General features: G+C 49.2%; 4 protein-coding genes across 4 annotated transcripts; 3 read left to right on the forward strand and 1 right to left on the reverse strand.

Moving 5' to 3' along the window:
- Positions 1 to 1,209: 1,209 nt before the first annotated feature.
- Positions 1,210 to 3,045, reverse strand: N7474_001694 (sugar transporter (hexose transporter); the record flags this gene model as incomplete). Its single annotated transcript, XM_057193109.1, has 4 exons — positions 1,210 to 1,410; positions 1,464 to 1,612; positions 1,684 to 2,783; positions 2,837 to 3,045. The coding sequence occupies 4 exons, from the start codon at positions 3,043 to 3,045 to the stop codon at positions 1,210 to 1,212; spliced, it is 1,659 nt and encodes a 552-aa protein (XP_057058062.1).
- Positions 3,046 to 6,417: 3,372 nt separating this feature from the next.
- Positions 6,418 to 9,465, forward strand: N7474_001695 (beta-galactosidase; the record flags this gene model as incomplete). Its single annotated transcript, XM_057193110.1, has 1 exon — positions 6,418 to 9,465. The coding sequence occupies one exon, from the start codon at positions 6,418 to 6,420 to the stop codon at positions 9,463 to 9,465; it is 3,048 nt and encodes a 1,015-aa protein (XP_057058063.1).
- A 1,608-nt stretch (positions 9,466 to 11,073) lies between these two features.
- N7474_001696 (fungal specific transcription factor domain-containing protein) lies at positions 11,074 to 12,039 on the forward strand (the record flags this gene model as incomplete). Its single annotated transcript, XM_057193111.1, has 1 exon — positions 11,074 to 12,039. One exon carries the CDS (start codon positions 11,074 to 11,076, stop codon positions 12,037 to 12,039), a length of 966 nt encoding a protein of 321 aa, XP_057058064.1.
- A 1,031-nt stretch (positions 12,040 to 13,070) lies between these two features.
- N7474_001697 (Glucose/ribitol dehydrogenase) lies at positions 13,071 to 14,067 on the forward strand (the record flags this gene model as incomplete). The annotated part of the gene is made up of 3 exons (XM_057193112.1): positions 13,071 to 13,363; positions 13,432 to 13,557; positions 13,608 to 14,067. 3 exons carry the CDS (start codon positions 13,071 to 13,073, stop codon positions 14,065 to 14,067), a joined length of 879 nt encoding a protein of 292 aa, XP_057058065.1.
- Positions 14,068 to 14,235: the final 168 nt, after the last annotated feature.

Here is a 14,235-nt window from a genome sequence, read left to right on the forward strand (position 1 = left end):
AGACCATGGAACTCTCATTACCTCTAGCTTCCTATGCATCCGAATTTTTCAATTGGGGTAACAACAAAGTCCCGAGTTCTCTACGTGGGTCTCATATCAGCCACACTACCCCGTGCAGATCCCTCGCTCGGGCCCTGAAACATGTCCACGCATTCTCCGCCTGTTTTCCACCCATTCTTGGCTCTTTTCCACTTGTATTCTCCGCCCGTTTTCCACTAGGCTAACCTCCTTGTGGAGGATGGCTAGGAAGATAAATGTTCAAATTAGAAACTTTCAATACGTTGAACGTACACATACACATCGAGGCAGCAGGGCAAGCCCCCATCCTTTGCTAAACCGCTATTGTTCTACTGCTATATTATATTTGGTCCCTGTTCTATAATGAAAGCTACCACATAGGCAACCGCTGAGTATTGGTATGGCATACACCCTAGGTACCGGAGTTTATGCAAGTGACCGCATAGGTTACGGTATCTTGAAAGCATCAAGGTGTAGACGTCGCCCATTGGAAGCCAACAGTGATAGGTGGGTGCCTGAGGTGTCAGCGCTAACCGCCTCTTTTGCTAGATAGACCTTCCCTTCTGGGACATCACTTTTAGTAATAGCATCATCTCATTCGCTTCTCTCTGTCTAATGATCTCCATGGTCAGGTCTTGCCATGGCTCTCTCCAAACTTCCCTGAGTCTCGTCGCCATCAAACAGGCTTACATACCTGGAAGCCTTCGAAATCTAAACGTATGTGCAATCTCGCGACTGAGTCTAAGTGTGGTCTTATCTCAGGGGGAGTGGGCTCCCGCTCGGAGGGGGAGGCTAGCACTTAGCCCGACGCGACTAACTGCATTGCCATGATAACTCAGTAGTAGTATCACAAGAGTTGGAGCTGGGTTTCCCTACGTTTTCCGTGATCAAAAAAATTCATCTCTCTTAAGAAAAGCCGTCGTTCACACTTGCGACGTGAGAGTGCTCGTCCAACTTGGGACACTGACGGACTTGAACAAGGTATTGAATTAAGATACACGATAGAATTCCACAGTATTTGTCTACCTGCTTATTTCCTAATCAATGAGACAAAATCGAACATCATGCTGCTATGCGTCTTGCATGTTCTCTCCGTGAGTGCAAAAACGAGACCATGCTATTGCCAAGACAATGCGTTCACAAGCCGATCCAAACCAGATACAGACAGAAATTGGGCCTGTAGCACATAAATTAGGGATTTGCAGTTCCGTGGTCCATGACGCGCTTCTCTTTCTTTGCAACTTGGAGCTTCTTAGACATCTTGACAGGATTCACACCCGGTGTCTCAAAAACAAGGTCGATTTCCTCTAAAGACAGATGGCTGAACTCAGGGAAAAATTGCCAAGTAAGATATAGGCAGATTGAGTCAATTCCAATGAAGAGAAAGTATATCTAAGTGCTTAATTAGTTTTCAGACTTGCGAAGAGAAGCTCGGGAGATCTTACCTTCCACTGCCATGCTTGCAGCGCATATGACACGCCGTATGTCATGATAAATCCGAAGCAATTTTGGAAGAACGAATATATTCCCATGCCCTTGGCACGTTGCGAATAGTGGAGCACTTCATTCGGGTATATATTGTGAAGAACCGAAACTTTTCATGTGACACAAAATTTAGTTCAGGGTTGCAGAACATAACGCCAAGAGCAGAGCAGTCCAACTTACCAAAGAGTCCAGTACAGGCATTGAACATGAAGATAAAGGCGACAGTAGCGATACCCGTGGCATGGACACTGATACCACTGGCATAGCATCCACCTGTGATCGAAATAAGGGCGAGGAAGAAGATATAGATGCATAGTGAGAACATGAGCAGGAATCGTCGTTTCAACTTATCAATAAAGGCGGATCCGATCAAAGTGGCCACATATGACAGGACTGTGAGGCCCAAGTTAATGCCGAGCTGCTGTTGTGTATTGGTTATGCCAACCAGAGTAAGGATGCCCGCAAAGTAGTAATTCAAGAGAACACTTCCGTTGCACTGCTGGAAGAAACTATAGAGGAAAATGATCCAAAGGCGCCTGCGGGAAGACGTCGTCTTATACAAGCACGTGAAGTCCCACGCCTTGCTGGACATTATCTCCAGAGACTCGCGTATCTGTTGAATTTCCGCCTCAACGATGGCATCGTTGACATCCTCAGAGATGGTCTGGTAACGGGCAATAACCAATCGAGCTTGTTCCTCATTGTTCTTGGCCACCAGGTACCGAGGCGACTCAGGCGTGCAGGGGTAGACAAGCAGGGCTACAATGAGAGGCGGAGCGATTTGAATGACCATCGGCAAGCGCCAGCTCCAGTTGCCATCCATGTAAGAACCACCAAGGACAACGCAAGCAATGATGATGGACCCAACACTGTAACAAGAGCAGTATAGACCGACAGCTAGACCGCGGTAGCAGGAAGGGGCCACCTCGCTCATATACATTGGGCCGCAAGTGGCGGACAAGGACGCGCCCATACCAGCCAGCAATCGTCCGACGATAAGACAGGCACCATTAGGTGCCACCGCTTGGAGAACACAAGAGACGACCAGGATACAGCTTCCGAGGAACGTGACACCACGGCGTCCGATCCAGTCAGCAAGCCACTGAAAGGGACTAGCGACAACATTACCAATGGACATCGCAGCAAGGATAATACCGAGCTTTCCGCCGCTTGTTCCCACATTGAAATGGGTACGAAAAGCGGGGAGTGCATCGATACTTCCGATGACATTTCCATCGATGGCGAACGCGGCGCAGCCTGTTCGTCGCAGAAATGGTGAGCTTCAACGTTGACGGGAATAATGGTGGACTGTGATGGCGAAGATTGGTGAGACATACTTAGACCCTGGATGAGGATAACCACAGCCAATCGTAAAGATGCTTTTGAGTTCCATTTCATGGCGTTCTTGGCCATCAACTCAATGTCCATGCGATTGAGATTGTGCTTGGCATTCTCAATGTGATAATGTTCCGATTTACTCTCCATCTGGACATCTTCGGTAGAGGCTACAACCGCTCTCTCGGTGTCAATCTTGGATGTCATATTCGAAACAGGTACCAGTGTCGAGGAGTTTTAATCTGTCAAGTTGGATCAAAGATAGAGGGAGGAAGGTCCACTCGGGTGATTCATAGGAAGAATAGAGAGTATGGGTGGGTGAGTAATTGGGAGAAGATGAGCGACGGACCACTAATATATATATTCTCTTTTCTTATTGAGCGTTTCGGCGCACTCTCCCCATGCCCCAGTTAATTCTCTAGGTTACCCAGCCACGGGGGACCAACCCGTTCTCACCGGTCCAGAACTTACCCCGGAAATTCACTCATGGACCATGGAGAGCGCCACAATCACAAAACCATCCAACAATACTATTAGACAAATATCATGCGTCGGATAATAGCCACGAATGTCCGGTACGAAGAATCCAAGTCCTCAGTAGACTTTTTCCCGAGTACAAATGGTATAATAAGCGTGGCGGCCAGTGCAACAATCCCCGACGCCCAGGGCTCCGGGGGTCGGGGAGGAGTGGGTTACGGAGTGGGTTAGGGTTTTTCTGACTGTACCCGGCTATTCGGTCGCACGAGTCCCCGGATGTGGCCCGACTCGAGCCATCTTGTGACAGATGAGCGAATCAAGAACCATCGTTGATCCTGGACTCGTTGCCCTCTACCACAATTGTTGAGATCGCATGGTTGGTCATGTGACACTCCCCGTCAGAGCCGTACAGATAGACTGTCTAAATAGCTTCATCTCTGCCTCTTTAGACTCTCTCAGCCAGTCCATTACTTTCACATCTTCACTCCCCAATCGCCAGTATTCCGCTCTCAAGAACAGTTATGGTGGTTATCTCCTGATACCGTCTAGCCGAGACCCTCCCAAGCCACTGCCCGCGAACCTTCAGGGCCTCTGGAACCCGAGCTTTGCTCCGCCCAGGGGATGCAAGTACACGATCAACATCAACCTGCAGATTAAATATTGGCCAGCGGCAAGGTGCGGACTCGTATGACTGCACGATACTAGTGCTCTATCTATTCGAACGCATGGCCGCCAAGGGCCATGTGACCGCCAGGGCCATGTATGGATGTCATGGCTGGTGTGCTCACCACAACACTGACATTCTTGAGAGCTGGAACACTGGCGGCCAAGAAGGAAGATGTGAAGTAATGGAATTGTCTGGGGGTCTGAAAGTGGAAGTTATGCAGCTATCTAAAGGTCTATCTATCTTGAACGGCTCTTGGCGAGGCAGTGTCACATAACTATGGGATCTCAAGAGTCAACAGACATCTGGGATGACACAAATCCTCAAGGTCGGTGGATACTAGGGGGTTGTGGGTTGCAGTTGACGTCGCACAAATGCTGCATTATCAATCCTATGAGGAGATGCATAAGAGACTCTTCCCAATAGTGGAAGGAGCTGTTCAGTTCCTTCTAGACTTTCGGACTCCCTCCTTGTTGAGCTGCTCCTGCTCGTTTGGACAGGTCATGTACCGTTCTCCCCTCCATGACTTCCGTCCCTCTCTTTCCTCTCTAGACTCCACCCGTGGCCAATATCTCGTGACAAACCAATCCTTGTCGCTTGAGAATATCTTCATCTCTGAATCAGGAGAGAGGGGCATCTTCTGTGAAAGGTCTGTCTTGGATATGACACTCGTCCGCATGGCCTTTGATCAGTTCCTCTGGGCACAGAAGCCCTCGGCCTGGAAGAGAATTCCCTTGTGAACCAAGTTCGACGTGTGTATGATTTCTCCCATCATGGTGAACCAAGAGGGCCTCATCTGGAGTGAGGACTGAAGAACCATGACGAGGATGGTCCTGGACATCGCCATATCTCACACCTATTTGGGTTATATCCTGGCGAGATGATTAGTCGCGTCAAGTCACCTCATCTTCTGCAATTTATTCTCATTTTGCGGGAACAGTGTCTTAATCTTAGCATTACCACTCTCTACAGTTTACAATTCGCTCGGCAGTCCCTGTGTGTATGCCTCAGCACTCTTCCTAGCACTGTTAATGGATGCCCGAGACACGACCGACATATGAATACTGGCTACGGGCTATACCACAATCACCACCATTTGGTATTCGTTGCTGCAACGGCTCATTCATAAACATTTTGCTTTATACTTACCTGTGCGACGGCAATCTGCGTCGAGTTCGGTGGAGGTTGTGTGGCTTAGGGTAATAGTGGGTCTTGAAGTCGACGTCGGCGTTGCCACGACTTGTGGATGTACTGCTGCTTCGACTGCCATGGATTGCAACAGACGAATAACATCTAACCTGAATGAATGATTCTCCTAAAAAGGTACCGATTTTAAAAAAAAATGATCGAGCTCTCCCTATCTTTGATCGATACTTGCAAAAGGAAATATGTTATCATATTACTGGAAACAGTGTCTATATAGCATGACGGCAAGCGCCAATATGGCCTGTCACTCATCGATGGAAACACCACAGGGTCCCCAGATGGTTCTGTATGGCAAGTCGAAGGCGGCGCTTCATGAACAGAAGCACACTTCCTCACATCACATCGCGTGTCACCGATTGGTAGATGTCGAATGAATGGGCAAATGAGACCCCATACGAATCCTAATTGCGTGGCCAGACTTTTACCATCCATTGGAAGCTTCAAATAGTCCGATTATGGAGGCGTTGTGGTATTCTTGATCCTCATCATCTTAAATTACCCGCTATTCTTGTAAAATTTCCCGCACGTAAATATGCATCCCGTGGCGAATTCCCCAGAGCATACTCCAAGTTAAACCCACGATCGTAGAATTGACAGGTTCTGCGCTAGTGGCTTCGGTGGGGCGAGAGAATCACAAGACAACGGGCCAAATTGCAGATGGAGCCTTTTCCGCACTGAAAGCCGCCGAGGTGGATCGCTCATGCGGACTGTTAAGAAAACCAGCATCCAGGGACAACTCAATGTTGCTACGCCACTGCCAAGATGGTGGCGTCGACGCCAGTGTGATAGATAATTGGACCCATTTGAAGTAAATCGGGCGGCGTCAAGGGCGGAGTAAAAGCATATCTCATTGGCTACTAACCGGTCACCACTCTCACCAGCAACGTCACTGCTCACGCGTGCAGTCGGCGTTTTCTGGATCCTACAATCAAATTTCTGCACATTCCGCCCGTAAGCCGCCTCGACACATATCACGGCGGAAGAAGAGTCCGTCTTAAGTCAGTGACGAAACTGCGCCTTAGTGAAGTACGAGTATGGGAGCGTCCATGTGTATTCTGTCATGCCGAGCACTATCGGCTTAATTTTATTGGAAATTAGTCCAATACATTCGCGACGCCCGTCGACAAAGTTAAATAAGAGTATCTTTTACTCAATTGACTGCAGAATCTGAAAGACAAGAAACGCAAGGCGGAAGATTTGCCCTGTTTGTCTCTCCTGAAAACCGTTCAGCAATGTCTTTTCCCAACAAGCAGCCGGACTGGAACAACCTCTATGTCTTGCACCGAAACACGCTTCCCCCCAGGGCACATTTCTTTTTGTATTCCAGCGAGGCAAAAGCCTTATCCTTTGACCATGAGCAGAGCGAATATGCTTCACTAAACGGGACCTGGAAGTTTCACCATGACAAGTCCCCCTTTGAGGCGCCTGGGTGGGAGGGTGTTCTGGGCTGGGACGATATCAAAGTCCCAGGCATGTGGCAAGTCCAGGGCTATGGCCGCCCGCTATACACAAACGTCAACTATCCGTTCCCAGTTGATCCGCCTAATGTTCCCTTCCTCAACGAGACAGGGTCATATTGGAGGGAGTTTACCGTTCCCCCGAATTGGATCGCTCAGCAGGTCCGCCTTCGATTCGAAGGCGTTGATAGTGCCTTTCATCTCTGGATCAACGGCCAGGAGATCGGCTACAGCCAGGGAAGTCGGAACCCTAGCGAGTTCGACATTACCAGCGCGTTGAATGACTCTGGACCCAACAGCATTGCGGTGCGCGTTTACGAGTTCTGCGATGGCTCATACATTGAACGGCAAGACCAATGGCTGCTCTCTGGCATCTTCAGAGACGTATACTTGATTTCATTTCCAAAGACGGCCATCACCAACTTCACAACCGTTCCTGAGGTTTATGATGGCTTCTCAAAGGCCGTCTTGCGCACTACAGTCACTGTTCAAGGGGAATGCCCCGGACTCGTCAATGTCAAGCTCATCAGCCCCAATGGTACTACAATCAAGACGGATTCATTCGACCCGTCTTCCTCAAATGTCATTGAAGTCTCGGAAGGGCTCAAGCTGTGGTCAGCCGAGAGCCCTGCGCTGTACACAGTGATTCTGTCGTACAACAATAGATTCATCAGCCAACGCGTCGGTTTCCGGCGTATCGAGCAGAAAGGTTCTAACTTCCACGTCAACGGGAAACCCATCATTTTTTACGGCGTCAATCGGCACGAACACCACCACTTATACGGCAGAGCTGTCCCTTATGACTGCATGAAGCAAGATCTAGTTCTTATGAAGCAAAATAATATCAACGCTTTGCGATGCTCCCATCAGCCGAATGACCCCAGTTTGTATGGGCTGTGCGACGAGCTTGGGCTCTATGTTATTGCCGAAGCCGACCTCGAAACTCACGGCTTCGATTCTGTGGAACGAACAAAGATTGAGAATCAGCACTTGATGAATGGTCTGGAGATCCAAGAGATCTCCTACAAGGCAGCTGCTAGGTGGACCTCGGATAGTCCGGAGTGGAAGGAGGCATACCTTGACCGTGCCATCCAGTTGGTGGAGCGGTTCAAGAACTACTCCTCCATCGTATTCTGGTCGTTAGGCAACGAAGCCTTTTACGGTCGAAACCATGCAGACATGTATCATTGGATCAAGGCCTTTGACCCGACTCGTCTGGTCCACTATGAGGGAGACCGTGAAGCCACTACTGCCGACATGTACAGTGTTATGTACGCTTCAATCGACGACCTCAAAAAACATGTGTCAGAGAAGACGGATAGACCTTTGATTCAATGCGAGTACGGCCATGCGATGGGTAATGGTCCCGGCGGTCTCGCAGAGTACATTGAGACGTACCGTTCAGAGCCGCTGTTGCAGGGAGGGTTCATCTGGGAATGGTGCAACCACGGATTGCTCAAAAAAGAGGGCAACACCTCGTATTTTGCCTACGGCGGTGACTTTGACGATCATCCCAACGACGCAGATTTTGTCTTGGACGGCCTGGTTGGGTCGGAGCACAAACCCAGCCGCGCCTTGGCAGAGTATAAAAAGGTCATCGAACCTGTCTCGGTCTCTCTCAAAGGGGAAAACCTCCTGGAAATCCGAAACCACTACGACTTTGCGGATCTGGGCCATTTGATCCCCTCGTGGTATGTCGTCACAGAGTCTGGGAGAAGCGATCCAGTTCAGCTGTTTCTTCCCCAGGTCAAGCCCGGCGACACTGTCCGGGTAAAAGTGCCTGATGGGGTGAGTCGAGGCAAAGAGACCTGGCTCGTCATCGATTTTAGGCTGGCCGATGCAACCATCTGGGCACCGAAAGATCACCTAGTCGCCTGGAGCCAAGTTCCACTATTCGACCATGAACCCAAGCTCTCCCTCACCCTGCCATCCATGAAGGTGCTTGGCCCAATGGTTGTACGAGAGCTACCGGGCAGACTTTTACTCTCGTCGCCTGACTGTCAGTCTCACTTCAATTTGGACCTGATTCAAGGCAGCCTGCAGTGGTCCGGCGAAAAAGGAAGAATCCTGAACAAAGGACCCGAGCTTGGGCTCTTCCGCGCCCTTACTCAAAACGATGTTGGTTTTGGTGGTGATGCCGCAGAATGGAACAAGTTCCGTGTCGGCGCGTCTAAGATGTTCATTCGGTCGGTGACTTGGAAAGTCAATGACGAAGGTGCCATTACTGTGAAAGCCAAGGTGCGGGTCGGGCCAACAGCCCTTGAATGGGCTTGTATAGCAACCTTGGAATACCATTTTACGCCCAGATCTGTCTCAATAAAAACGACAGGGGGCTTCTCTGGTACGCACCCAGAGAACCTACCGCGCATTGGCTTCACTCTTTCCCTTCCCAAACGCTTTGACAGAGCGGAGTGGTTTGGCAGAGGACCGGGGGAGTCATATCTGGACAAGAAAGAAGCAAGCCAGATTGGACGTTGGGCAACCACCTTAGAAGAGATGGAGACTCCATACGAGTGGCCGCAGGAGTACGGAAACAGGTCAGATGTCCGGTGGGCCAGGATCGTATCATCTGAGGTAGCTGGGCCTCAGTTGGAGATCAGAATGGACAAACCATTCAACTTCTCCCTTCGAAGATATGCCACGGATGATCTGCATGAGTCGAGGCATCCTCATGAGCTCACGGAGCTGAATGAGAACATTCTGAATGTAGACTACAAGCATCATGGTCTGGGCACTGGCAGCTGTGGACCTGCACCGTGGAAGCAGCATAGGTTGAAGGCCGAGGCGTTTGAGTTTACCATGCAGATGACGGTTTTAGACTAGCTACATATTTTGCACAGCTGCAGGACAGGGAACCTAGGTGGACTAAATAACGAGTCAGAAGTCGGGGGCGCGCGTACAACCCGCGGGGGTTTAACAAACATTATTTCTAGTAAATTATCATCTTTGATAAGGACCACCGTCATAATACATCTAATATAGAATACACCTAGATGCCCCCATGTGATGCTATAGCTTATTGTAAACCCCTGCGGGCCAAAGCGAAGTAGGTTGATGCAGAGTGCCTTCTGGAGGTTTCCCACTTCGCACAACCTGCTATCAAATGAAAAGCTTGTATCCAGGGACTGGAGGAAGCGCTTTCAAAGGTCTCAAGAGGAGAAATCCGCATATGTCTGCCGTTAGAGTTTTGTAGTACTGGATACTTCTTGAGGTATTAATCACTCTCTCATGTTGACTATAAAGCCAAAATCAGCCCTGCAGAGCCGTGGTGTAGCACAGTGGTTGAGATATTGTGATAATATGAGATACGGCATGGTTTTCTACTATCCCTCTATATGCCTATGGCAGAAGACAAAATCAGAGTGATGCGTGATGGCTACATGAAGGTACGCTCCCAATGCCGAATGGTCACATGACCATGCGGGGAATGCTTTGTTATCGAATCAAAGATGCCAACGCCAACAAAACTTCAATCAACTGCCATTCCACCAAAGACCCACGAAGGAAAGGAAAACTATGATGCTCAAGTGCATCATTCCTGGGTCTACCAAGGTCGTCAAAAACCCGGGACGATTCGTCAATAGGAGAGGTAGAGAATAGTCGACCTCGTAAAACCCGGGCTAACTCGGTCATCGCCAACATCCACTTTGCCACAGCAGGCGTGGCATATTCTTTGCACATATTCTTTGTGCTGTGGCACACAGGGCCTCATGAGGCCGTCAACAGCCTGTCACGCTTGTCGGTATGCTTGATTCCCATCCGCAAAATCCCTACTGTGAACTGACCTCAGACCGCAGACAACGTCGGCGGAAGTGCACAAGGCCCCGGCAAGGCACGAGTTGCGACTATTGCAACAAGAGGCACATAAGTTGCGCCCCTGGTCCAGAACTGGCGCTTCAGGAGGTCGGCTACGAGCCAATTGTGCCTCGAAGGCGGCACGCTCTGACGCATCGATGCAGACTGTTGCCCCCCAAAGACTTGTCCGAAAACCTGATTAACCTGTATTTTCGCTACATACACGTGGCATTTCACGTTCTCTTTCATCGAACATCTTTTATGGCAGCCTTTGAAGATGGGTCTTTGCCTAGGATTCTTCTCTATGCCGTCATAGGCCTATCGGCAAGGTTCTCTGACCATGAGAGTCTGGAGGCCATACCCCGCTGGGAACGAGGAAACCCGTACATCAAGGAGGCCGAACGCTTATTGAACCTCCATGAAATTTCCATCGTCACCATACAAGCTTGTATGCTCTTAGGCGCCGCCGCTGTGGTTGAGGGAGAAGGAGCCACCGAGTCTGTTTATTTCAGCATTGCCTGTCGCATGGCGATGCTACTAGACATACCCAACGGCCTGGTGACGACGCGCATAGATCAGGAGATTCAGACCCGAGGTCAGCAACGTAGAGTGTAAATTTGGTGTGTGTTCTTGCTAATGCGGCTTTCAGTATGGTGGACATTGTACGGGACCGACACGTGGTCGTCCTCCGGAGTTCGATTACCCAAGATCCTACCTCAGCGCGATGTCCCTCTACCGATGGCGGAAGGTGAATTTTTGGCATTGACGACTTCGACTCCTCCTAGCCCGAATCAGCTCGTGAACCCGAGTTTACCCATGTCAGAGCTTTCTGTGCCTGCTGAGTCCTTGATGGCATATTCAGTGCTGCTAAACCAACGGCTTGCTCGGATTGACGAGGTTAATTCCCATGCCGTGTCCGGTGACCTCTATGGTCAAGATCTCTTAGAGGCTGTCAGTGACATCTCGATGGATCTTGAAGCATGGAAGTGCGCTCTTCCGGAGCACATGCAGAACATTGCTGGTAATATGGAATACTGGACACAACAAGGGCTTAGCACCGCCTTCGTTCTCCTGCATATTGACTTCAACCACTTCAACCAGCTACTCTTTTACCAATTCCTTCACGGCAGTGCGCAGCGAGCGTCACCGTTCTCAAGAACCCACCAGTATGCTCAGAAGTGTCGACACCATGCTACGGAGCTGTCAAACTTGATTCACTTGGCCAGTGTTACACCACGAGCCCAGCCTCTTTATTCCCTTGGTGGTCATGTTTTAGCGATTGCATCGACGGCTCTTCTGCACACCTTCCTCTTCGCCGACAATGAGGTTGAACAGCAGAGTGCCAGGCGACTCCTCGAGCGAAACTTTGAGTTTCTTACAACACTGAGGGAGTATTGGCCGTGTCTCGATGTTACCTTCTCACGCTTTGAAGCATTCCACAATGCGTGCATGCATTGTCGGGATGATTCGCATTTTCGGATGGATCAGTGGATGCTAAAGTTCATGCATGAATTTGCGAAGCCTATCAGTGAGAGACGGTGGGATACAATGGGGGAACAGAAGACCGAAAAATGGTCTTTGGCTAGCCTAGGGCTAAAGTAGAGACTTTGCTGCTAGCTGATTGATCGCATTCGGGGCTGACCATGGAAGTCCAGGGAGGAGGCACTAAACCCTGGGCTCACCTCAATTGGCCACCTTTCAGTTCAGCACATTACGAATCTCGGCAGCACCATTGATTTGTATGACTGCACGAGAGGACTGAGCATCAGCTATGAGCATGAGCATGAGATCAGCCCTTACTTCACCAGGGCCTTCAGAAGGAGGATGTTGATTAGTATGTGAGGCCAGACGTTTACAAGAAGGGAGATGTCACAAGCGGAGAGATCAAGGTAGGCCATAACAGGAAGAACCCTTAGCAATTATAGGAAATTAATCCTATTAGTGATAGCAAAATGAATAATACGTAAGCTACCTAAAAGCAAGAGCAATCTACTACCTTGGATCTTAGTCTGGATCTAACACCGTCTAATGATAAAGCTACAATTCCCTTACTAGAGATGCAATAGCGTATTTCAGGAGAAGTCGACAACGAGTAAGATAAGGATGATGATCAGTTTATAGATATCTTAGCTATTTTGAAATTTAGAATGCATTCCTCTCAATTTGAACCTTCGTTCATCCTATAATTCGTTTCTATCCAAAATCTAGATATAAGCCAAATACTTCAAAATATGCAATTTAAGATGTTTTCTACGTTTGCACTTTTGTCTTTATTAGACTGACCGCCACCATCTTTGTGTCGCTTCCCAGTACCCGAACGTTTGTATATTTTAGAGAACTGGCGATTAGTCGCTAATTTTGTAGATAAGAGACTTATTTTACATGGACACAAAGTACTAAAAGTCATGTAGAACGTGACCAATTAGTGCGCTGTTTCACAAGGCACAGCAATGAAAGGGTAAACTCTCTCGGTCAGCCTGGTTGAGTAGTTAAATGAAACAGTGCAAGGAGATAAGTTAACTCCGGCCACTCCCCTCCTAAATACAACACTCGCCGATCGACTCGACCTCGGATGTCTCTACACATAACAGAGTCGCAAATCAATCTCCACAAAAGAATAGCAGAAAATCAAAATGGCAGCAGCACGTCCCACTTGGTTGATTACTGGAGCCTCATCCGGCCTTGGCAAGTCGCTTTCTTTGGAAGCTCTCAAGGCTGGCTACAAGGTCATTGGAACCACTCGTGACGTCGGCAAGGCTGAAACCGCCTATCCCGATTTCTCGGCCAAAGGCGGCATCTGGATAGGCATAGATCCTGCTGAAGAGGATGCATACGATCAATTCGCCAAGTGCTCTTTGGAACACAATGTGGATGTCCTTGTCAACAACGCGGGTTACGCGTTCATTGGGGGTGTCGAAGATACCAGGTGCGTGGCGTTTCCGTGCTCTTTACCATGCTGGGAGTTCATTTGCTGATGTATTGAGTTCATTACAGTGAAAATGAAGTGCGCGATCAAATGGAGGTCAATTTTTATGGGCCACTTCGCGCTGTTCGAGCGTGTCTCCCTGTCATGCGTGCAAGAGGCTCCGGTCACATTGTTCTGGTTAGTAGTGGTGCCGGGTAAGTTTATTGATTCATTTCTCGGTCTTTCTCAATCCATTGTCTAACAGAGAAATTGCACGGATCAACAGATTCATCGCCCGTCCTGGAAGAGCCACCTACTCTGCTAGTAAATTTGCCATCGAGGCTGTTCACGAGTCACTTTCCCACGAGGTGAAGACGCTCGGTATCAAGATCTTGATAGTAGAGCCGGGCGCTTTCCGTACGCCATTTTCTAGCCGCATCATTACCCCGGCTCAGTTCGAGAACGGCTTCAGTGAGGGCTACAAGGGTACTGCGGTAGAGCAGATGGTCGCTGGGTCTCGACAGATCACGTCCATCCCTGACTTTGTCAAAGGAGACCCCGATAAGGCGGCACAGGCAATAATCAAGGCCATAATTACGGGCTATGACTATCTTCGCATGCCCCTGGGAAAGGACTGTGTGGCTGCGTTGGAGTCCAAGATTGGGGAGCTACAGAGGGACCTCGAAGCTACCCGGCATATCGCCACATCTACAGATATCGATTGATTGAAGCATGGGTTAGGAAGTAACAACGCAACTATATGAATGGCTCACAACCCTTCGCAAAATATGAAGGAGAATTCACTAGCAAAAAGAAATGATATTCCTCTAGAAGCCACCAATGAATTACCCACTCCCACGTAGCCAACCCTCGAGAAGTTGCTTCGCTGTTTT

This window comes from Penicillium riverlandense (assembly GCF_028828495.1).
Source record: "Penicillium riverlandense strain IBT 135883 chromosome Unknown utg000001l_segment0_segment0, whole genome shotgun sequence".
In the NCBI taxonomy this organism is placed as follows: domain Eukaryota; kingdom Fungi; phylum Ascomycota; class Eurotiomycetes; order Eurotiales; family Aspergillaceae; genus Penicillium; species Penicillium riverlandense.